This window comes from Takifugu flavidus, chromosome 5, assembly GCF_003711565.1.
Source record: "Takifugu flavidus isolate HTHZ2018 chromosome 5, ASM371156v2, whole genome shotgun sequence".
Lineage (NCBI taxonomy): Eukaryota > Metazoa > Chordata > Actinopteri > Tetraodontiformes > Tetraodontidae > Takifugu > Takifugu flavidus.
Genome location: NC_079524.1, coordinates 9,921,607 through 9,945,076, shown reverse-complemented (window position 1 = coordinate 9,945,076; position 23,470 = coordinate 9,921,607). Strand labels below are relative to the sequence as shown.

The following is a 23,470-nucleotide window of genomic DNA, read 5'->3' as shown; positions in this document are numbered from 1 at the left end:
CCCTCCCTCCCTCCCTCCTCTACATCATCCATTCATCCATCTCTCCTGCTGACACCGTTCAATGATGTGAAAACAAACAGTGACGCCTTCGACGCGCATTTGCTGCTAGATTTCTGAGCTGGAACCGAACTGGAGCTGATCGGGAAACTTCAGCCGTGGATCCGAAAATGCGCAGCGCCTGCGTCTGTCTGCAAGGTAAAGTTTCCCGTCGGGAGGCAAAGTTCGATCCCATCCTCTGAGCGTGTTCGTGCTGTCGTCTAAAGCTGCACCCCACCTTTCTCCCCGCAGTTCTTCTTCTTCTGTCCGGACTCTCCAGGGCGCAGCCGCTGTTGCTGCCCGGCTCCTGCAACTTCGAGCTGGGTACCTGTGGCTATACATCCGACCCGGACTATGGAAACTGGAGCATGAATGAAGAAGGTACACAGTCGTGAAACCATGATAGTAATGCCCTCCCGTTCAGCCGGGTTGGTGGGTCAGTTCTTTAAAATATCCTGATGAAGGTGAATAAACGTGATGCTGTCACAGAAAAAGGGTGGGAAAAAGTGTCACAGTAACAGAGCAGCTCGTATTTTAATGATCATCTCAACGCTGTTGATGTGAGAAGTTCTGATCTGAACAAAGAATGACGTCACACTCCATGAGGTCATCTGGCTCCTCAGCCGTAAATAAAGATGGATGGATGAGGGAAACAAAAAGATGGATGACACCCAAATTACACATTTACTGCCCTCTGTTGGCTGGCTGCTCTAGAGCTCACTGATAGTTCCCAGATGAGTAGAAGGAAAAATAAAATTCACCAAAGACTCCGCAACTTTATTAGTCTAACAATATAAACATGCTGCAGGCTAGCAGCAGAATAACTGAAGCATACATATGAAATCCACAATCATGATAGTAAAATTACACCATAATGCATATTTAGTTATTGTTTAGTTGCTGTTCTGTTTAGATCTTTTTGACTGATAACATCGCTACTTTAATGCTGACTGTCAAATTTTAGCACTGCAGACGGTCAATAACTGAGCAACCTTTGCTCCTCGGCTCTCAATACGATGTAAAACAAAGAACCTCAGAATGAATGCTGAGTTGACTGTTTAATGAATGAGGTGAAGAAGCCATGTTAGCTGTTCTTCCACCTGTGTATCTGGTGGAGAGGGCTCCCAACCTTTTTGGGTGAATCTACTACGGTTATTAAATCTGATTTTTAATTGAGTTTTGACTTTATTTTGGTTTTTGCCCACTGGTTTCTTGACCATCTTAAAGAAGATCTGGTCTATCGAGCTTTTCACCTCAGGATGGAGATGAGGCATAAAATGCAGCTTAAGGTGACTTTAAGCACGAATCCAAAGGTCTGCAGAAGGAGGTACGCAGTTTAAACTGCTGAGGTTGAGGTGTAATATTCCAGGAAAGATGGATGAACTTGGTTCAGGAACCAGGACATCCATAAAGAATTTGTTTAGATGGTGATTAATGATGATTATAACAATAATGTTTATGCCTCGGAGGAGGACTAAACCAGCCAAGGCAACATATCCAGAACATCTAAGCTCAACATCTTTAAATTTGGCACAGAGAGACTGAAGAAGTGATGAGTATTTACGGTGAGCTCACTGCGCCATAAAATACAGGCGTGGATACGATGAAGCAGCCATTTTCTCCTCTGAAATATCACCGTCGCAGCGGCCTGGCTGGTGTTTAACTCATGATGCTGAAGTCTGTGACGTAAACCTGAGCTCATCTTCACTTAGGGCTGGGCTCAGCTTGGCAGGTCAGGATGAGCAAATGTTCCATAATAATTCATGTCTGATGGTCCTGAGGAACATGGTTCCATCAGGAAGTGAAGCTCAGCCTTTTCTGTAATGAAAGTGTGATTTGGTGCTCAGGCTCCCTAAATGGGTCAAACCACAGCAGGACTAACGGGCCAGAGTATTCCAGACTAGCTGTGTTTCCACAGGCGAAACTGGCAGAGATCAGGTGAGGTCTGGCCTACTTTAAACTGTGACATAATCCAATGTCCCGCGTCCGCCCAGCAACAGCGGAACCGTTTCCCGGTTCACAACAGCATAGCCAGTCAAATCCTGAGGGGGCGCTGTAGAGCCATTTGCAGAACTAATCGTTAGAGCTGCGTTAGCTTTAAGGTTCAGGTTTGTTTGAACCCAAATGTTCCTGCTGAAAATGAGCCTGTGTTACTGACCACTGGGTTCTAGTGAGGGAACCACTTGTTAGCATTATGTATTATATTTGGGTTTATTTTTCTTTCATAACATTTTGTCTCATAATATTTTCTTAATTGCGAAAATTCAAAGAGAATTCAAATCAAAAAAGTATTTTTTTTTCACTAGCTAGCCGCTGGTCGTGGAAATCTTATAGATTAATTTAAAAAAAATTGTATTATTGCTTAGTCTCAGAAAACAGTTATTTTCTCTCATTTCTGAGAGAAACAATACATTTGGTTTCTCCCAGCAGCAAATGTTTTTGAATGGGAGGATTTTTAGCTCGGAAATTGATGACTGGGCAGATGGAGCAGACTGGAAACCTCACTTTCTGCCTTAAATTATACACTCCTCACTCTACCACTCTACCCCCCCCCCCCTCGCTCTCTCTCTCTCACACACACACACACCCTTTGTTGTCTTCTCCAGCGTCGTCTCCTTACACTCCCACTCCTGCTTAAGCTAACCTGTCAGCACCATTTATGCTGATTCTCTGAAGTGGGTGCCGCGGGTTTTCCAGGCCAGCCGTCATATTTGGACGTTCCGTCGGCTCGTCCTCAGCAAAACTCAGACCTGTTCCCAGAACAGAAGCAGTGGTTGGACTGGAGCTCTAACCAGATGGAATGAGCTGGTGATGACTACACCCACTGTGGCCGTAAACAGCCATGTAATAAAACAGGAGAAAAACGGGGCCGCGCTGGTGTTTTCTGTTTGGTTTCCATGGTAATGTGGGGTTGAGCTGAAGGCGCTGCCCCCCACCAAAAAACCCATTTGCGGTTGAGCAGTGGATGAATGTCTGTGGTGGTTGGGTCCACTTAGCTCCTAAAGCCAACGGGATAAAAAGGATGTTCAGTGAGGTGGAGCGCCTGCGGGCCCCACTGTCGGACCCAAGACCACCTTGAGAGACCCTGATCCAGTGTCTCTCGACTCCAAACATAGTGGAAACTTAATGTGGAAAAATTAGTGATGCTCTGTAAACTCGGTTAAACAGAAGTTCTAAACAAAGAGAACATTGAAGAACAAACAGCAGTTTGGTCATTGCACTGCTGAGGAGGCCTATTCCTGTCCTGGGGTGTTTTAACTGAAAAGAACCTACCAAGGAACATCAGCATAGTTCCTGCACCAGGAGAACCTTTCTGTCACTGTGAGGGGAATCTTAGAACAAAGCCTTGAGGAACGGATAGATCAGGATCTAAACATGTCCTGTTCCTCATCAAGGAGGTTACCTGAGCTGTCCTTCGGGGTCAGCCTGTCTTCCTTTAGTCCACTTCCTTTAGCCCATCCGCTTTTCTGTTAACGTGCTGCAGGAGTTAATAGAGAAGCTGTTTTAGATATTTATTTACTTAATGGATGAAAAGCCCTGTAACAAACTGGTAAAAGAGAAGCTGCCCCATTAAAGTGGACTCAGATTGTTATCGTGTTAAAGACAGAGAAGCTTTTTGTTTAAACGGGAACAGCTGTTCAGAACCAGTGCAGACACACTCCATTTGTGTCGTTTACTGCTCTGACATTGTTGTAGGAGCTCGTCGCCCTTCCACACAGGCACAGAAGACACTTCCCTGACCGTCCAGGTGAGATCGCCTCCCTGCCCTACCGTCTCTAGACATGAAAAGGCTAAAATGCTGGAGCAGACCATGTGACTTTCTGTCAGGCTGCATGGAAAAGCTTTGGTCTATACGGAAAGGCTAAGACAGGACAGGGAAACACATACATAATGTCTAGATTTGCCACATAAATTAGCAGATAAAGCAGGAAGAGGAGCTACACGTAAAGTTAACGGTAATAAAACGCTACCTGCTTCTGGTTGTGGTTAAACTTTATTTGACCAAATAAGGGATGACAGAAGCAGCAGTAAATCCTCATACGCCTCCCCCATCCCCAGCCTTGGTCTGGGGGCATTTAAATCTGCCTGATGGTCCTCCTGGATGTAAGCAGGATCTCTGGAAACTCTGGTTTCAATCCTCCCTCATTTGTTCCAGGAAGAAACTCTTTCATTCATAAAACTCTCTGAGCCTTTTGTTCTGGAACTTCTGGACATCAAAACTTTTGACAAATAATGACAAAATCAAACAAAGAACTGCAGCTAAACGACTCCCTGATGCCTGTGTGCGTTACTGGAAATGCTAAATAAGCACAAAATACACATTCTACTAGCAAATTGAGGATATTGTGGGTGGTCCCCACAACTCCAAAGGGTTGCTTGAGGCTTGATTTTAAGGTTAAGGTCAGGATTAGGGTTCAGGGTTTAGCTGTGATGTTTAGGGTTAGGGCGAGGAGGAGGAGGAGGAGAGGAGGAGGAGGGGGAGGAGGAGGAAAGTACTACAAGGATGCCTGTGTGAAGAAATGAGTGAAAACACAGTATCATCTGGTCTTTATGTCTTTCTTTTATCGTCTCAGGTCATTTGATCTCAATAGACTCCGCCTCCCTGCGCGGCCAGGAGCAGGCAGTGCTCCTCAGTCCGTCTCTGGACCACCAGGACTGGAGCTGTGTCAGGCTGGTTTACCAGATCACCGGACGTGGTTCCCTACAGCTTCACCTCAGACCAGACAGCGACAACTTCGACTACCGGCTGTGGAAGGCCCACAAGGCCTCCGACAGCTGGCTCATCGCCAGTGTGGACCTACCCAACAGCACCGCCCGCTACCAGGTAGGGGTGGTCATGATCCAGATGACCAGCTCACCAGATGACCAGTTCACCAGGAGTCATGATTGCACATTATTCCCAGTGTTTTAGGCCGGGTGTTGACCTGCAGAAAACAGTGGGAGGAGAAACCATTTGGTTCTGCTCTGAAAAGTTCTAGTCGCTGAACGTAGCATTTGACCTTGCCATGCTTCAGCACGGAAAGTCTTCTGCAGGGAGGAGCCAGCGGGTCCCAGAGCTGTTATCATTATTAGAACACAAGCTGGGATTGTTTATACGAATCCCCTCAAAGCCACCAGAACCTGCCAGAGTCCACTCACAGCACTGGTTCCCAGTCACTCCGTTCATACGCTTGTTGGTTGAGGACAAGTGAGGTAATATTCCTGTGGAACGGTGACATCATGGGGAGCAACAGGAAGATGAGCCGACACCAAATGCAGAGATGGCGTCGGTTCAACCCGCAGAGGTCTGTTCACCTGTTGGATCTGCCAAATCCGTATGTGGAGCCATATGGATCTGTTCTGGGAGCTCGAATCAAACATTTGTTCCTTTGATCGCTGGTGAAATCTGAGTTGTTTTAATATGATCCAGTCAGCCGTAACGATGACCTAATCGATGAATCTACATGATAACATCCAGATTTCCACACTGGCTCCCTCCTCTCCCCTTTTAAAGCTCACAGGTTGTATTTTTCTCTGCAGATCTTGTTAGAAGGTCGACCTGAGCCTGGTCCCAATAACAGCGTGGCTATCTACGAAATTCACATCCACCCGGGTTACTGTTTAGGTCAGAGTCCAGCTCCCCCATCAAGTGTCCCCGCTCGCGTCAGCTTTGCCATGACGGCCGTGTTTGCTGCTCTCCTCTCCAGAGTGTAACTTTGAAGAGCATCATCTGTGCGGCTATGGCAACAGCTGGAACCCAAATGTCAACTGGTACGTGGGCGGCACCACGGCGGCGGACCTGCTGCCCAACCAGCTGAACCAGACCAGCAGCCACCAGAGAGGTCAGTGCGAACACACATTTACCTGGATGTCCCGCAGTAGGGCACACGAATATCTGCTCACACTGCAGCTACATTAGGACCATTCTGTGGAGGGCAGAGGGCGGGGCCTAACACGCCGCTCAGTGGTCGCCCCTACGGGTGATGGAACGAGTGTATCTCAGCAGTTACGACCGCCAAAGACGACTGAAAGACGACGGACAGAAGATTGGCCGCTGCTGTTTCCGTTTTAATCATCCGTCAGACTTGGTGATGAGTTTGAGTCTTTACCGAAGTGCAAACAATCAGGTGGAGTCAATCAACGAAAACACATCGAACAGAAATCACTGACTGCGCCTCACATGTGTGATTAGGCCGCAGTTACAGAACATTCTGAAATTTCACTTAGCGTCTGGAACAAATAAAGAAACTGGTGCCAGAAGACCACAGTAGATGCTGGGTTGTACGAGGACAGAAGTTTCCTGTGTGTGTCATAAAAACTACTGATGACAATCGAAAACAGCTGTGGAAGAACATGGTTGTACCGATCTGTCAATCACTATCAGCTGATCTAACGCTGAGCTGTACCACAGCCATCCAGTTGGGGGCGCCTGAGGCACACTGGGCCTGGATCTGGTGGAATATGTGATCCAGAAAGCTGAGCTGCTGATCCCAGTCGAGCTCTGTTAATTGTTGAGAATCGATTAAGTAATTATTATCTGTGAGCGGCTGAAGCCTTAAACAAGCTTCATCATCTCATCATCACCAAAAACTGTCTCCCTGTCCCCGTAAACCCCACCTGCTTCAGGTCACCACATGTACGTCGACTCTATGTACGTCAAACACTTCCAGGAAGTGGCCAAGCTGACCTCGCCCATGACAACGGCGCCCATGGCGGGCTGCCTGACCTTCTACTACTACCGCGACCAGGAGAGGGGGAACATGTTCTCCGTGTACACCCGAGACCAGCTGGGCCACTATGAGGAGATCTGGAGGCCCAAGGTGTACACCACCCCCAGCTGGACTCTAGTAGGCATTGATATCAAAGCTCCGCATCCCCTGGAGGTCAGTGAACGAAGGTGCACGGTTACAATTCCCATCTTAGCCACTCACTTTTAAGCATCATTTACAGAAAATATCGTCTTTAACTAACAAATTATGTGTTATTTAACACAGATTTGCCACGTCAGCCTGTTAAAGTTAAAGTGAGGTTACCTTGGTTTGCTAGCGCTGCTGCTAACAATGCTAATTAACAGTAAACATTTCAATAAAGGGACAACTCTGTCAATTTGTCATATTTTATGCGTGTTTTTGCCTCAGAATTAAATTTGGATCCATCCATCGGGCAGATTGTTTGTTGACGTGAAAATGTGGCTCCAGAAACATTTTTGCAGCCTAAGTTCAGAAATGTTCCATCGGAAGTAAAATTCTCTCTTCATGCTGCCAAATTGTGCAACCATGGGATGTGTCTACGAGAGAGTCAAGATACAAATCTTACACATGTTCACAGGATTTAGGCTGCAAATATTTTAGGGCGGGGGTGGGGGGGGGGCAGCCTTGATGAGGCCTTTAGGCATGAGGGGGGCTTTAGGAGTCCCACAGACCCAGATGGTCTGAGCTGCTGCTCCGTCACTTTTGCCTTAAACTGCAGGAATGATCTGATTTACAACACACACACACACACACACACACACACACACACACACACGTCTTTTCCACTGTACTCAAGAATGCCTTTTTCCTGGTGACTCCATGGTTTCCGTTTCTGGTGCTGTGGGCCAAAACATCTCCCACGGCGTGCTGCTACTGCTGCCGCTCCTCTCCGTGGAAAGACTGTTGCGTAACTTCACTAACTGGGTCGATTCCTGCGCGGCAGAGCCAGAACTCAAACAGAACTTTTCCATCAGGCGGTGTTTGTCTGAATAACCTGTTTTACTCCCGCGGCGACGTCACCGTCTGCCTCCTCCATCACTGCGTGGCTGGTCTGTAGCGCTCATCAGCCTCTTTGTGTCTGCGTGTGCTGCAGGTGGTGTTTGAGGTGGCCTTCAACAGTCCCAAAGGAGGATGCGTGGCCATAGATGACATTTCTTTTTCCCCTGAGTTCTGCCACACAGACACAGGTGAGACTGCGCTGGTGCCAGCTGCTGGGGGGGAGACCAGCCCCACTAAAATCAAGCTGCCCCCTGCTGGTAGGATGCTGTAGAGGCAGTTAGACCTGTTTGATCGCAGCTGGTGTCCAACGCCACAACAGAATCGTGCGTTAGCAACGATAGCAGCAAACCCCAGTGCAGAAAGCACACAGACACACACCTGAAAGAGCGAAGAACGAGACGTGATCATCTGAGCCCGCTGGAGAGATCCGGCTCACGCTGAGGTGGATTTGTGTTCCAGAGCCGACCGTTGACCCGTCTGTGGCCAACTGTGACTTTGACAACGGACTGTGTCTGTACCATCAGGAGAGGGTGGAGAGCAAAGTGTGGAGCAGAGTCGCCGTCAACCCCAACGCCTACAGGATGGGAGACCACACCACGGGAACCGGTGATCCACCCGCTCACACCGACACACTCCAACATCGAGCAACTCGGGCCAACACACTCCGTGATGTTCCTTCAGGCTCCACTTCAGTGTAAAACCACCATCTTTGTGTCCCGCAGGCTGTTTCCTCCTGGCGAACATGCGCTTCACCTCCACACCCGGCTACGTGGGTCGGCTTCACGGCCCATATTTAGCAGGGAACCACAAATACTGTGTGAGGTTCTACTACCTGCTGCAGGCCTTCAGGAAAGTGGACAACGCTCTGATCCTGTATATTTATGACGAGAACAACGTGGCGGTGGAGAAGGTTTGGAGCCTGGCGCACAACTCCAAGTCGGTGTGGACGCAGGTGGAGATCACCTTCATGAAGCCGATGTTAACCAAGGTTGGAAGCGTGTGTGTAGCCTGCAGAGTCCTGAGCGGATGGACGGAGAACTGAACGCCGCTCTTCTGTTGTGTCGCAGTTGGTGTTCGCGAGCATATGCAGAAACTTCTGGGAATGCGGCCTGGTCGCCATCGACGACATCACCGTCAGCCTCGGGGACTGTCAGATCACAGCAGGTAAACCATGGTGCCTCCACAGACTACTGTGGCTCCACATCACCTCCTGTGGAAGCACTTGGTACTGCAGGCACATTGACCACAGGTTGGTTTGCACGTTGAACCCAGTGGCTCAAACAAAACAGATATTTATGCATTTCAACATCGAATGGGTGGATGACACAGCTGTAATTTATTGAGCTTTAAGCCTCTGAAGAAGATTTATGACCGTGTTCCTTCTCTGTACACACAGACACGGAGAACGCCCGTGGCTCGTACATATACCGCGCTGTATATACGAGGCAGCACATGTTTCAAATATTCAGAGCGCGTCTGCAGCCAAAACAAGGCTGCGACAAACATCCTTCAGAACACATCTGTGATGTTCCATTTGCTTTGTTCTCACTCAGCTGGGATGGAACTTCAACATCCTGAAATTTATACTAGCTAATGCGTCTGTCGCTGCGTGTTTGGCTAAACATGAATTAGCGGAATAGCGTGGCCTTGAAGGTTCTTGGTGAAGGTTAATCTGTGTCCCCCCCCACAGGTTCCCTCCCAGGTCAGTGCGACTTTGAGAGCGGACTCTGTGGTTACTTCCAAGACATGTTAGAAGACAAAGCCGACTGGCTGCGAGTCCGAGGACAAACCCCCACCTCCTACACGGGGCCCAGGGGAGACCACACGACCGGGGTGGGTGAGTCATTTCCCCATTCAGTGTGGAAGGATTAGAACACGCTGCGGTTTGTTCCCTCCGCTGGGGTCAGCGACACCCCACACTGACCTGCTTTTGTTGTCCAGGTTACTTCATGTACATCGAGGCATCGACAATGCGTCCGGGTCACAAGGCCCGGCTGCTGACCTCTGACCTGCGGGGCTCTTCGTCCCCCCAATGTTTAGTCTTCTACTTCCACATGTACGGGTCGGGCTCTGGGATACTGAGCGTGCTGCTGCGAGAAGGCGGCAGGAGGCGGGAGTCCCTGCTGTGGAGGCGGCGCGGCGAGCAGGGCATCGGGTGGATGAGGGCGATGGTGGACTACCACTGTGACGTCCGACACCAGGTGAGGAGACTTATCCAGAAAGGTCATCTTCATCCGCGCAGATCCGATGAAACCCGGCTACGTTGTGGCTAACGGACGATATGTCTCATCGGTTTCCTCCAGATCATATTTGAAGCCATCCGAGGGCCGTCGCTGCGCAGCGATATCGCTATCGACGACGTCGAATTTAAACGTGGACCGTGCGAAGGTGAGAATAACGATCGGAACTGATCCCGAACAACGTTTTACATCCGTAACATATGCGTTGTCTCGCCCCGCAGATCCTGGGGACGTCGCTCCATTCTCGGGATTCAACGAGTATTTCAACGAGATTGAGTAGAGTGGTCATCGGTCCGTCCAGGTGGCTGATGGGTAGTTTTTCAGAAGGATGAAGGTCAGCTGTTCAACAGTGAAGATACAAAACAGAGTGAAACAGTTCACAGGACCAGGCTGCACGTCTGATAAGTTACTAAGGGAATAATGAAAACTCAAAAATTAAGCCTGAGTTCATTCCAGAATAAGAGTCAACTGCACAAAATTAACTTATTTTAGTTAGCCCTTAACTCATAAATGATCAGCTAGTCTGTAACATTGAATGTAATTAAAAGCTATTAACCAGTTAACTGTCAGTTTCTAGAGTATGATTTCTAGATTTACCCATTTTTGATTGGGGATTAGTCATTAATAAATTATTAACTAGGTATTAATTTCATAATTAGACCCTCATTGGTGAAAAGCTGCTAAAAACCTTTGATTGAAAGTAGCTTATTAATACGTTCTTACCTCTTCAGATCTTCTTTAGCTGATGTGTTCATTGTTCTCTGAGATATTTTAGGACTGACGGGGAGAGCAGCCAGGATTTCTCCTGCTCATATTTTTACATTCCATAACTTTCTCAGCTCATTCAGCAAAATCCAGCTGGAAAACAAACTGCATATTTACCAAAACCTGATCTGTAAAAGCAGGGAAAAGAAACAAAGGATTTTAGTCATCTCAGAGGTCTGATGCAGAAAATACACAACACAAACCAAAACACATGTTACCACTACAGGAGCAGAGCTAGCACAGCGTTAGCATTCCTGCTATGATTCACAGGCTCATGGGAGGCAGGCGCGACCATCCGAGCTCAGATGTAACTGGAGGAAAGCTGCAACAGTCCTTGGAAAACATCTGGATTTTTAGATTTGGGAGTTTAAGCCCTTTATCAGCAAGATATCAGATTTACAGGAGGAGTTTGTTACAGTCAATATTTCATGTTTTAGTTGTATCACGCCACATCCAAAAATATAGATATCCTGTAAAGAATGCTGAGTGGATTAGCATGCTGATAAGGTTTCTGCTCAAGTTTAGCAAAGCTATGACAAACGTTCCTTCCCCCACAGTAGGATGGTAACGGCTGACACCGCTCAGGGTGTAAAACGTTGTCTTCCTGCCCTGAGATTTCCCAGTCGAGGGCTCATCAGAGGTGGCATTAGTTGATTCTGGTAGCGTTAAATTGTAAATATATTACACACAAATACACTGAAGCTCAAACTCAACGATGACCGACAGATGTTGAAATTCTAATGAAAGAAACTAACATTGTGATGAAATTTGTGAATAATGTGGTCGTTTTCCAGCAGATTTATCATCCGTTTTTGTAAAAATGTGAGTTGTTTCTGTCTCTCACCTGTTCTGTACATATTTAATAGTTTCTGAATTTCAGCTGTGTTGACAGGTTTGAACTGCCACAACGTTCAAAGTGCTTTTTCCTACAGAGATCATCTCAGATTATGATTTCAGATTATGGTTGAAGATTGACCCACAACCCCCGAGTTGCCCCCACCTTCTCCAGGTGGGGAAGCTGTCGAGGTGCTGGAAACCTTTACAAGAGCTTTTATGTGTGCTCGTTCGTTAGCATCCTACTGGTTTAGCAGATTTATTCTCCTTTAAGTGCTGCCAGCTTCACTTTTGGTTTCTGTTAACCGTCACCCACGGGCCTGGCAAGTTTGAGATGGTGCTCATTAAATTTTATCTAGAAACCGATTCGCTCCAACTTTTGCTTTCCCAGGGTTTGAGACAGCTCCTGATTAACATTCTTATCCATGGGTTCTATTAAATATTAACACCTCAAACAGGTGAAGAAAGATTCATTAAATTAGAGCTGGAGGATAAAACCTCGCCTGCTAATTTCAATGTTGAGGTTTTATAGCTGAACCACAAAATTAAGGATCCAACTGGAGAAACAGAGTTAAAACCAAAGACCTTGAAAGACCAGTCTTTGCAGCAGTGGCGGGTATAGCTACGTATAAACAGCGCCCTCTAGCGTCCGACCTGCTCCTCTGCTGCCTCTCTGGAGGTAGCGTGCTCGATTATTCAGACAGAAAATCAAAGACAGAAATGCAGTTTGAGAGTCTGGAAATGTTTTTAATTCTGCATCGCAAAGCAGATGGCAGAGCACGGCGAGAACACAACCTACACGTGGGATACATCACTTTCCTAGTCCCGTTTCTCGGCGTGATTTACATTTTGAACAGTTAAAGAGAAGCTGCTCCACATTCACCCGCAAACTAAAAAAAACCATCAGACTGATCTTCTTGAACCAGAGGAAAGAAAAACGGTTATAGAAAGTCTCTCCAACACGTTGGGACACGGACGACTTCACGACAACGAATGGAGTGTCTGAGCGCCGCCTGACGAGAACAGCATCAAAGCACACATTTGCCTTCAAAGGTGAACCTGGAGACGTGGCCACGATAAATGTTTCACAACATCATAATATAATAACACAGCTGCACTCTGGATACGACTACATCCCCTAAATGTCGTGAAACCAATATATTACATGGATCCATTGGCATAAAATATCTCAGGCCTTTATTTTTGATGCGAGGCTTCTGAAAATTAGGTTCACTTATATGCGATATTTGGTCGGGGCTCCTCGCGCACGTCAAGATGGCGACCAGCAGGTGGCGCTGCTGGGGTGTAGCGGAAGCTCAGGTTGCTTTGATAGCAGCCTTCAGATGTTCTGCATTGTTATAGTCCCTAGAGGACTCAGATCAGGCCAGTTGCCCCATCAGATCAGGCCAGTTGCCCCATCAGATCAGGCCAGTTGCCTCATCACGGTCATTAAACTGGCATTGGCACCTTTGGCAGTGATGTCAGATGTCTTTAGACACAGGTGACCAACACCAGCCCATGACCTGGCAGCCAAAATCATCACTGACTGGACTCTCCCTCCAGACTCGGACCTTGACCGGCGGCGCCTTTGGTTCAGGGTTTTGACGGGAGGAATGAGACGGTGACACCATGACTGGTCACTATTTCACAATATTTTTCCAAGGCAGCAAATCTTGAGTTTTCATTATCTGAAAAGCACAATCTTTGAAATAAAGGCTTGACATATTTCACACTGTAATGAATCTATAAATACATTTTATGTTCTGATATTGACAAAAAAAAACCCAAAAAAACAACCAAACTTTTTCATGATATTCTAATTTTCTGAGATGTGCCTGTATACAAAAGCATGAAGGTGTTTTTCTCCTGATCACATGACAAACATGTTAGGCTTCGTGTTCCCAATCAAACAAAAATGCAGCTCGACGACGCATCGGCCTTTTTGTTGGAAATCCGTTTAACACAGGAGGTCCGAGCCACCGTCGGAGATCTACAACTAAGGTGAGATTGCAGTGTCAGACAGCGCGACGCCGCGTTCACATGAAAGAGGAGAAACATCCAGCTGGAACACGAGAAACGGTGCAAACACGTTAGTACGTTAGCTTAGAAACTGTCGTAGTCCTTCTTGTCCTTCTTGCCCTCCCCCTCAAAGCTGTCGTTGCCGTCGCTGTTGTCGCGGCGACGCTTGCGGCTGTTGCGGACATTAAAGCGGGGGTTCATCTGCGGCAGAGGGTCCATGCCCAAAACCTTGTGGATCTGTCGGAAGGCCAGCAGCCTCAGGGCAAACTGGGGGAGCAGAGGCAGTCAGTGGACAGTAGAGGACGCTCCCAGGATCAGTGACCTCAGGGTTCATGGAGAAGGCCTTACCTGGGCACTCGAGGTTATGTCCTCTCTCTGTTGTCCTCCCATCGATGCCAGAGTGTCCACTGGCTTCTTCTCACAGGGGTCAAGCAGTCCCGGACCACCTGGTGGAGACGCAACCGCTCAATTTAATTATGCCTGATCACACAATCCAGAAATCTGAACCGAAAAGCACATTGTTAACTTTAGCCACCATTGAGTAACCTAAATATGGTGGAATATGTCGCCCCCTACAGGACCGGAGCAGACTACACTGTGATGAAAGTAAAAATCTAACCAGGAAGTAGAATCCCAGAGGAAATACATTCAAAGACCCGTCTGAGAGCGTCTCCTGGGCTGAGGGGGGCGGACGCGCTGCTGATGGCCTTCTCAACCAGCAGCTCCATCGCCTAAACACACAGGAGCCACAGCTGCTTTAGAACGGGGATTCCAGCAGGGAGACAAGGACACAGAGACACAGAGGGCAGCGACACAGAGGGCAGGGGGACAGCGACACAGAGGGCAGGGGGACAGAGAGACACAGAGGGGAGGGGGACAGCGGCACAGAGGGCAGGGGGACAGAGAGACACAGAGGGCAGGGGGACAGCGACACAGAGGGGAGGGGGACAGCGAGACACAGAGGGGAGGGGGACAGCGAGACACAGAGGGCAGGGGGACAGCGAGACACAGAGGGGAGGGGGACAGAGAGACACAGAGGGCAGGGGGACAGAGAGACACAGAGGGGAGGGGGACAGAGAGACACAGAGGGCAGGGGGACAGAGAGACACAGAGGGCAGGGGGACAGCAGGCAGGGGGACAGAGAGAGACACAGAGGGCAGGGGGACAGAGAGACACAGAGGGCAGGGGGACAGAGAGACACAGAGGGGAGGGGGACAGAGAGACACAGAGGGCAGGGGGACAGAGAGAGACACAGAGGGCAGGGGGACAGAGGCACAGACCGAGCGGGACATTTGTTCTTCAGGTTTTCAGGTCTCTCAACACAGTGCCGGGCGAGCGTGTGACGTTCAGAGAGAAGAGTTTAGAGGCGGTGACCCAGTCAGACAACACAGACTCACCCATCCCGGGAAGGGCGACCACGTGGGGACGCGCTGGCAGAGGTCTCTCAGGATCCGGATGATGATCACACACGCCTGCAGCCCGTTGGCTCTAGCCTTTTGATTCAGTAAAGTTAGTTTCACGCCACAGAGAGACGAGCAGACACGTGATCAGCTGCGTCAGAGGTCCAAACGCTACTGTGATAGTGGAAGCTCGAGTTTGGTCTGAAAACTCTGCAGACAGCTGCCATTCCCAGTAGGCTCGTGCCTCACAGTTAGTAAAACGGGAGTTCAAAGTTTGCAAGATGCACAAGGAAGCAGAAGCTTTCTTGCCATCTTCTAAACCCTGACCCCGGGTTGGTCCAGGTATCTCACAGACAGGTACTTAAAGTACACCTGAGAGGAGAGCATAGGGACTGAAAGAGCCAAGGAAGTCTGCTTCATTCTGCTGCACTTCTGCTCAGGAAGCAGAACCACAGGAGAACCGCAGATATTCCCGTTTCTCTCAATCCCCATTCTACAGAATATATAGAGTAAACAATACAAACATTAAACATGAAAGCACTTCTGATGACAAACTTTGTGCAAGTTACTGTGCAGCCTTATGGAATCACATGGAGCCAGAATGCAAAACTTGGGAGAATTGTTGGGAATACAAGGATGCCGATTTTTCTTGGAATTTCTTTAAGATATTCATCAAAACAATCTGATTATTTCGGCGGCATCCTTGAATATTATCTTAACTTCAATAGTGGTTTCCTCATTAAACAATAAAACAAATAAAGGAACAGATAAATAATGCATCTCATAAGGCTACAAGAAGAAAGTAAAATGATGTTCCGAACCTGGAACCACTTAGCGTGGCGCAGAGCAGCCAGAGCGTCAAGGCATTTTTGCCTGTCCAAGACGTCCGCTGGGTCTTTCACCATACCCGAAGTTACATCTAAAAATGGATTTGAAGGGTCAAAATGGTGATGAGGAACGGGTGTTTGACCAGGTTAGCGAGGCTGGCAGAGAACAAACACATTGCCACACATACCAGGGTTCTTAGTCTCCGTGACAACCTACAGCTGATGGCTTTAATCTACATGTCCTGAATACGTCACTGAGAAAACACAAACCCAACACACCCAACATCTGTGGTGGTTATTTATCCACATTGGCGCATTAAAAGGGCCATATTGTGTGCAGTTTTATTTTTTTTCATTTTTTTTTTTAGAGTGGCGTTGGGGTTTGACGTCCTCTGCTAAAACCTGGACGGAGTCTGAGGTGGAACAAACTGGACCAGAGTCCTGCTGCAGTGGACAGAAGTGCGTTTGTGTGTTCTGTTCGAAGCTCACGTGCACAATATGGCCACTTTAATGGAAATGACCCAATTGTGTTTGATGAGCAACAGTCTGGCTAAATCACAAATGTGCTGAGGTTGATTTATAAAGGCAGCTGTCACCAACCATTAGCTTGGAAAGAATTTGGAGCGCCTGCAGGATTTCTCATGGCTCGTGCAGAGACAACAGGAGAGCGGTGGCCTGATAAAAACGTGGCATGTCGACAGTAGGTGTGGCAAAGTTTTTGGGATGTGAGAAAACCTTGGTCAAAAATCCTTCCGAAGCCGTTGGGCCCTACAGATCCCTCTGATCGGAGACGGTACAGATCTCTGTGCTTTGGTTTCAGAGAACTCTTTAAACTGGACTTCTGTACGTTTTACAGTAAAGAGGACGTAATGGGTGCCGAAGAGAAAATAAATGGAAACTACCAGCAAACAAAAGGAGTTAGGATTTCACTGCATGCACGCCTACATCAGTAGGCTGGAGTCAGACCTAACAAAGGCTGTACTCAGGTCCAGTCAGATCAAATCAGCCTTCTCACCCCATCATTAACAATACTCCCCTAAGAATTATGGAAAAATAAACAATGATTCATTCAGAACTTCAAATCCGAGTCTACCAGTGATGCAAATCTCCTGTTCCCAATTTGGTCTGTGTGGAAACACCAACTCAGGGGAGCACTTCAGAACAGGGGACCTCAGCAAAGTCAAGTGTTTGCCGTTACACAAAAGGAGGATTTGTTTCCTGTGGGAAAAGTAACAACTATTGCCCCAATTTTCCATTTGAGAAAATGCACAATTCTTTCCAAATCAAACATGAGGGACGGAAATACTTTCTGTCATCTATCCATCCGTCTGCTGCAGGACGGAATCGTCTCCTCATTTCTGAGAATTTGATGTCAAAGCTGGTGCGAATGCACGGCTCCCACTGAATAAGCAGCTAAAAATGAGTAATAGAAAAGAATCCCCTGAAACACAGGAAACAAAATAGAATCTCACCTGGGAATAACTAGACTTAACACAATGCAAACACTGATCATGCTTTGTTTCAAGTATAAAGATCATCTGAGAGGGAGGAGTTACAGAGCAGAAGACCACAGAGCAACACTGCTGCCACTTGCCTCAGCTTTTTAGGCTAGAATCGACATTAAAACCCACTGCAGAGCATCTTTTCTGTCAGACAATCTGTTCCAAAGGCAGGGAAATTAAAACGGCCTGAACGCTATCAGGATGGCAACAGTGGAAGTGCCAGCAGGACATTGCTCTTCAGGGTTCCAACCAACATAGTGAAACTGGTTTCATAGAGAAAGAGAGCAGGAAAAGACAAGAAAAGAAGAGTGCAATAAGCTGCGATGGGGTTCCCGACCTCCATCCCGACCCGTTTCCTCCCTGATGACGGGTGACGTCAGCGTGATGGTCACTTGCATCTTTGGCTCGGTGCAGGAATTCAGAATGATGGCCGCTTCCTGATCAGATCCCTTCACCTCGTACTTTTCTGGTGTTACAATCTGGAAGGTTAAATGCATCAACGTCAGTCACATTTGTGTAGATCTTTGTCGTCTATAAAACCCAACACTCCCCTACACCGTTGGGGCCGATCTATTAAATACAGCAAGCATCTATCCAACCGTCCATCAAGGCTAACTGGATAAAAAGTGGTGACGTATGCAAAGGCTGTACTGTTAATTGTTTGGGGAGGTGCTCCACGATGCGGGACAGGAGGTCCTTGGTGGGCTTCTCAGCGCAAAGCAGGACCAGGTTGACATTCTTGTCCCCGCGAAGCAGCAACCCCTTGGCGAGGACTCCGACCCTCATCACTCCCTTCAGGAGTCTGTAACATTTAAAATTAAAAAATGCCTTGAAAGAACAGAATGTAAAGATTAGTTTCATTGGCGTTACAGGGAAACGGCACCTGTCTTTAGGAGGATCTTCGGCCTCCTCTTCGTTGGGCTTGTCCTGGTCTGAAATGATGTCAGAGACCAGTTTGAGGGCCCGTTCTGTGATGGACACGATCTTCTGGATGGACTGGAGCTCGTCTTCAGACGGATAGATGGCGGCGTGTTTGGTCATGACGTAACGATCGTCTGAAGAATCGGGCCGGCGTGGGGGCTGAAGGGGACAGAAGCGGGTGGATATTTCAAGGCCTGCTGGGTGACAACCGGATGATTCTGCCACTGGTGGGTGAAGTTAAACACATCTGTATCCAGGATGTGGTGTCTGGAAACGTGAATTCATACCACGGGGCCCTGTGGCTGGAGGCCTGGCATCCCGGGCCGCACTCCGAGGAGACCCGGAGGCCCCTGTGGATACCCCCCATCTGGTAAACGCCGGCGATCATCCCAGTGGTGCTGCTCTTCTTCAACTCGCCTCCAGTACATGTCCTCTTCATAACGCCTGGAAATGGCGCCAAACCAGGTTAGAAAAAACATTTTCATTTTCTGTTTGGCTGGAATTCGGAGCCAGTCATGCTCACACCTCATCTCCATTCTCCACCGCTCCTCCTCCTCCCTCCTCCTCCAGTATTCTTCCTTCTGCATCTGTTTCCTCATCTTTTCTTCCTGAATCTTCCTGGCTCGGATGCTTGGCTTCACCTCCACCTGCAGATCTGGATTCACCTTTTTCTGCAACACATCGATTATTAAACATCGTGTTAAGGTGCAACTATGGTCTCCTTGGGACCGGTTCTTTAAAATTGCACTGCCACTTCCAGAACTGACGTCCGTATCTACAGACCTTGTACTGCAGGCGGTGTCGCCGACCTTTCAGGTGCATCTCTTTTGCGTTTGGGTCATTGAAACTACACTCGCACAACTTGCAGTGGAAACGAATGACCTTTCCTTCATCATTCCGGACCTAGAAGAGGCGCGTTTACATTAACTCAACATTTCAACCCATTTCTATGATTTATTTGTTGAACTTACCTCCTCAACATAGTCGTGTCCGACAGGCTGGACGTCGCTCTGCAGCGCTGCCAGAGCCGAGCAGGTCAGAGGGTCCGACAAGTCACCTTTGGAGTCCTGAAGACCCGACAGAGGCGTAGAAGCTTTAGAAGAATCCATTTTGACCTCAGTTCTGGTGTCATCCATCTTCACTGTGGTCTGGAGTTTATTCCCACCTGCAGTCAACAGATAAATCGTTTTAATCCAATTTTAGACCCTCCCCCTCCACCACTCTCCAATGCTGCTAACTCACCGACAAAGTTAATCTTGGGGGCGCCGACTTTCTTCCCAACAGAAGCATTGTTGACGGCAGAGGGGTTACTGGTTAAGGGGTTCTTGAGTCCTCCCACAGCACTGCTGACAATGTTGACAGGTTTGAGGTAGGGGGGGCCGGAGCTGCTGGTTGTGGATGAGGTGGAGGCTGAGCACAAGGAGCTGCTGGCGCTGCTCAGGGTTGCTGTGGCAGCCTTGCTGGTGGAAGTCGTGCTCGAGGATGAGGTCTGGGCCACCATGCTGGGCTCAGTGGAGGGGATGGGCTTTCCCAGTTTAGTATGGAGTTTCACAACCTGGACGGAATATTAGAATGTTAAAATATTAACACAATTAATAGAAACACATTAGTCATATTAAGCCAGTTATAAACCAAGAATTATTTAAATCCATCTCGCATGTTAAAATATGAAATATCACCTTTTGGTGTTTTGCTCCCCGGATGTGGGCAGCATAAGCATCGGCACCGGTGCAGGAAACGTCGCACAGCTCACAGCGAAGCTGATTCTGAGCGTTGCGAGCCAGAACTCCTCCGCTGCTCCCGCTGCTGCTGCTGCTCTGGGAAACCTTCAGTGCCGCCTCCTTCTTCTTGTGCTTCTGGCCTTCTAGATGCTCTTTGTAAGTCTAAAATAGAAATTAATGACTTGAGAACTGTATGGCCACTGTAAGCCAAACTGCTCTGCAGATGTGTAATTGCACACACAGAACCTAGAAAATAAAATCCTAATATTAAATTTACAGCTTGGCTTTAGTCGTCATGCTGCTTTTCCCTCTAGCTTTGTTATTTGGGACTCATCAATTGTGACTGATGCATCCATGCCTAACTCAGCACATCTGATAAGATGATGGGATGAAATGGACCCACCTGTGGGCCAGCACAGCTGATCTTGCAGACATCACAGTAATGGATCTGAGGGGGTTTGGGAGGCTGCTTAGGGCGAAGCGTTTTGTTCTGAAAGGGGGCTTTCTTGGTGAAAGTGTTTCCTGTCCAGGCTGCAGATGCTGCAACCGCTGCCACAGCCTGTTTCTGCTGCTGCTGCTGCTGTTGATAGTAGCTGGAGGCAGCCGAGTAAACTGCTGCTTCATAGCCTGAATAAGATGTTCCTGGAAAACATGTGAAAAGTGGACGAACAGATGGAAAAATCAAATACAAAAATAAAAAAGAAAGTGAAGTGATGAAGGACAGGTAAAATAATTAACCAGGTGGTGTTAAAAGCTCACCAGAATAGGTGACAGCATTTGTGCTGTAAGTGGGACTTTGGGAATAAGTGGGGACCACAGATGCAGCAGCTGCCACAGGCTGGACTGTGGACGTCACTGGGTAGATGGAGAAAGTCGACGAAGCTGGACTGGGAGCGGCCGGCTTAATCACGGTCACCTGACGAGTCTGCTGTGTCTGCGTGTAGGACGTCACCCCCTGGCTGTATGCTGGTTTAGGAGCTAGAAAACCAAAAACAAGCCTTAAAATTGTGTTTTGGGCACACATGATGCCACCCTTAAAGACATTATAAACATAATGCTGCAAACTAATTGAAAAGAGAAAAAGGCTTCTGGAGGTGTATTTAGGCCACATGGGGCAGTGAGAACCCCTAGGCTGGTTATTGTCAAGCACACAACCAGAGGGAACAGCGAGTATTCACCCATACCTGACTGGTAGTAGGAATCGGCCACACTGGGTTGGGGCTGGGCAGCAGCCACAGCAGCTGTAGCTGTGGGCTGCTGGTAGTACTGCTTACTGTCGTATCCTACAGCTGAAGCTGTGGAGCGAACGTAGGAGTACGAATCCTGGATAAACACGAGATAATGACACCTCACATGAATTTGAAATGCAGTGGGCATTACTCAGACGCAGCATATACCGTTTCATTCTTTAACTTTGTATTACTATATACCGTAATTTCCGGACTACAGAGCGCACCTGATTATAAGCCGCATCATCTAATTTTAGAAAGAAAATCAATTTTGTACTTATACAAGCCGCAGGTATCCCACGTAGTAATATGAAAAATTAGATCGAAAACATTCAGTACCGGTATGTTTTTATTAACGTAAGAGACGAAGGAACCGTATGCCAAGATTACGCGCGGCAGCTCGATTTCCTTCTTCAACCGCCAGAGTGATCGCTTTTAACTTAAAAGTCACATCATATGCTTTTCTTCTAGTATTTTCCACGTTGATGAGGGTTAGTAAAAATGACAGATTCACAATAGTTGTGATAGTGCGCCACGAAAAAAAAAACATAAATAAGCCGCACCGTGGAATAAGCCGCAGTGTTTAAAGTGTAGGAAAAAAGTAGCGGCTTATAGTCCGGAAATTACGGTAGTCATATTTGCCCTTTAGAGTTCTTAATTACCCATTCTATGAGAATGAAAAGTTACACTTTTCTCTTATAAAAGCAGTTTACTTGAAAACCCTCTGCAACTGAACATCAGTTGTGGTACCTGGTAGTTCTGGGAGGTGACAGGCGGTGGTGGCGGGGCAACCTCAGGTTGTCGCTGCGGATAACCATAATCTGTAGTGGCGTGAGCTGGCTGGTACCCCCCATAAGCTGCAGCAGTAGCGGCTGCTGCCACGGCAACGGGTGCAGGCCTCGCTACGGCAACAGTGGCAGCAGTGGGCGCATAGGCTGCTGCCACAGTGTGTGCTGCCACTGGTGCCTGGTGTACGGTGTAACTGGCCACTGTGGTTGGATGCGTGTAGGCCACCCCGGCAGCTGGCTGATGACTGACAACAGATCAGAAAATGACATCATCAGCAGATGAACAACAGTCAACAGACAATAGTCAGTAGTCAGCCAGTGTTTGCACGCCAGAGGTAAACAGGCGCAGCCATATTATTACTTAGGCAATATTTGTTCAATTTCGCTGCTTAGGATGGCAACATCTGGACGGGACAGTGTTCACTATTGCTCAAACCCATACATAATTAATCACGGTGCTGCAAAAGCTACATGCACTTTGCAGTGGTCAGCCCTTTACATTTACAGAATATGTGAGCCATTTTAAAAGCGGTGCTCCATCTTATGCAGCCAACACATGTCTAACGTTGTGTCTGCACTGCAATGCCAGTAACCCTGTGCAGGTGCAGCCTTGGTAATAAAACACTTTGGATGCCCTTTATATTATCAGTTAAAAGACTGCTCGCTGATGGATAGAGGGCCTCGATCGTGCTGCGGATTAGTGACGTGAGAGGGGAACTGCAACAAAATACATCGGCGGCTGATTAAACGCACATAATCCAGCCTCATATTGCGAAAATGTGCACCAGCAGTCTCGCCTGGTGCCCTTAAACGGATTTCTTTGATCACCAAGACTGGATTTCTGACATCGGTGAAACCCAACAGCATTTTCTGTCGCAGAGTATTTACAGTGTGAACTGCGGCAGCGGAGGGATACGCGCCCCCTCCCCCAGTTTACACAATAGCAACACTGGGAACCGAACAGATTGTACGATCGACAAAGCACGGATCGTACTAAACCCTGGGCTCAGAACACACTACAACACCCTGGGTCTGAGAGTTTAGCGACCTTTGCAGTCTTACCTGTACTGGGCGGCAGCGCCGTGTGTAAATCCAAAATAATTGCCGGTAGCCATTTTGGCATCTTCACCTAGCCGGCTGGGCACTGCGGAGGACAGACATACAGGATGATGCTAAGCTAACAGTTAGCAGAAAGCTGAGATCAGCGATCCAAAGACAGGACACTAAGGCAACCGTCTTATCAGTGCCTACTCGATCAATAAATAGACAGCGATCGCACAGAATCCAGATTGGTCTATAACCTTTGGCAATCCTTACCGTAGGTGAAGGAAACCACTGGACATATAGGAATCATTGGTTTAGTGTGTTCTTCTAATGCCCGTGCACGAAACCAGCCTCTTTATATGACGTGTCGCACCCGGAAATGCCATATTTAGCGCATGCGCAGATCAAGGGGCA

The 23,470-nt window shown here is 47.9% G+C and overlaps 2 protein-coding genes across 4 annotated transcripts; one reads left to right on the top strand and one right to left on the bottom strand.

Moving 5' to 3' along the window:
• On the top strand, positions 1-11,971 carry mamdc2a (MAM domain containing 2a). 2 transcript variants are annotated; one of them, XM_057032201.1, is made up of 14 exons: positions 2-195; positions 289-417; positions 4,611-4,861; positions 5,557-5,641; positions 5,724-5,858; positions 6,643-6,899; positions 7,861-7,954; positions 8,226-8,372; positions 8,489-8,754; positions 8,834-8,930; positions 9,457-9,603; positions 9,708-9,967; positions 10,070-10,154; positions 10,228-11,971. In XM_057032201.1, exons 1-14 carry the CDS (start codon positions 168-170, stop codon positions 10,284-10,286), a joined length of 2,040 nt encoding a protein of 679 aa, XP_056888181.1. In that variant the 5' UTR covers positions 2-167; the 3' UTR covers positions 10,287-11,971. The 2 variants fall into 2 exon arrangements, with proteins under 2 accessions (XP_056888182.1, XP_056888181.1); XM_057032202.1 differs by lacking the exons at positions 10,070-10,154; positions 10,228-11,971 and having other exon boundaries at positions 1-195; positions 9,457-9,599; positions 9,708-9,904.
• A 360-nt stretch (positions 11,972-12,331) lies between these two features.
• zfr (zinc finger RNA binding protein) lies at positions 12,332-23,462 on the bottom strand. 2 transcript variants are annotated; one of them, XM_057032200.1, is made up of 20 exons: positions 23,330-23,462; positions 23,075-23,156; positions 21,975-22,257; positions 21,180-21,318; positions 20,755-20,973; positions 20,399-20,637; positions 19,954-20,157; positions 19,517-19,829; positions 19,246-19,439; positions 19,058-19,177; positions 18,800-18,945; positions 18,562-18,718; positions 18,237-18,433; positions 18,005-18,155; positions 17,691-17,832; positions 15,846-15,943; positions 15,022-15,117; positions 14,244-14,355; positions 13,973-14,070; positions 12,332-13,891 (listed from the first exon to the last, which is right to left on the bottom strand). In XM_057032200.1, exons 1-20 carry the CDS (start codon positions 23,364-23,366, stop codon positions 13,709-13,711), a joined length of 3,210 nt encoding a protein of 1,069 aa, XP_056888180.1. In that variant the 5' UTR covers positions 23,367-23,462; the 3' UTR covers positions 12,332-13,708. The 2 variants fall into 2 exon arrangements, 1 of the variants encoding a protein (XP_056888180.1); XR_008950485.1 differs by lacking the exons at positions 12,332-13,891; positions 13,973-14,070; positions 15,846-15,943 and having other exon boundaries at positions 14,329-14,355.
• Between the last annotated feature and the right edge of the window lie 8 nt (positions 23,463-23,470).

Coding starts and splice junctions, on each gene's coding strand:
- mamdc2a (XM_057032201.1), top strand. CDS start 168: ATGCGCAGCGCCTGCGTCTGTCTGCAAG. Junction 4,862..5,556: donor ACAGCACCGCCCGCTACCAG/GTAGGGGTGGTC, acceptor TTTTCTCTGCAG/ATCTTGTTAGAAGGTCGACC. Junction 6,900..7,860: donor AAGCTCCGCATCCCCTGGAG/GTCAGTGAACGA, acceptor CGTGTGCTGCAG/GTGGTGTTTGAGGTGGCCTT.
- zfr (XM_057032200.1), bottom strand. CDS start 23,366: ATGATTCCTATATGTCCAGTGGTTTCCTTCACCTACG. Junction 19,178..19,245: donor GACACGACTATGTTGAGGAG/GTAAGTTCAACA, acceptor CGCCTCTTCTAG/GTCCGGAATGATGAAGGAAA. Junction 13,892..13,972: donor ACATAACCTCGAGTGCCCAG/GTAAGGCCTTCT, acceptor CTGCTCCCCCAG/TTTGCCCTGAGGCTGCTGGC.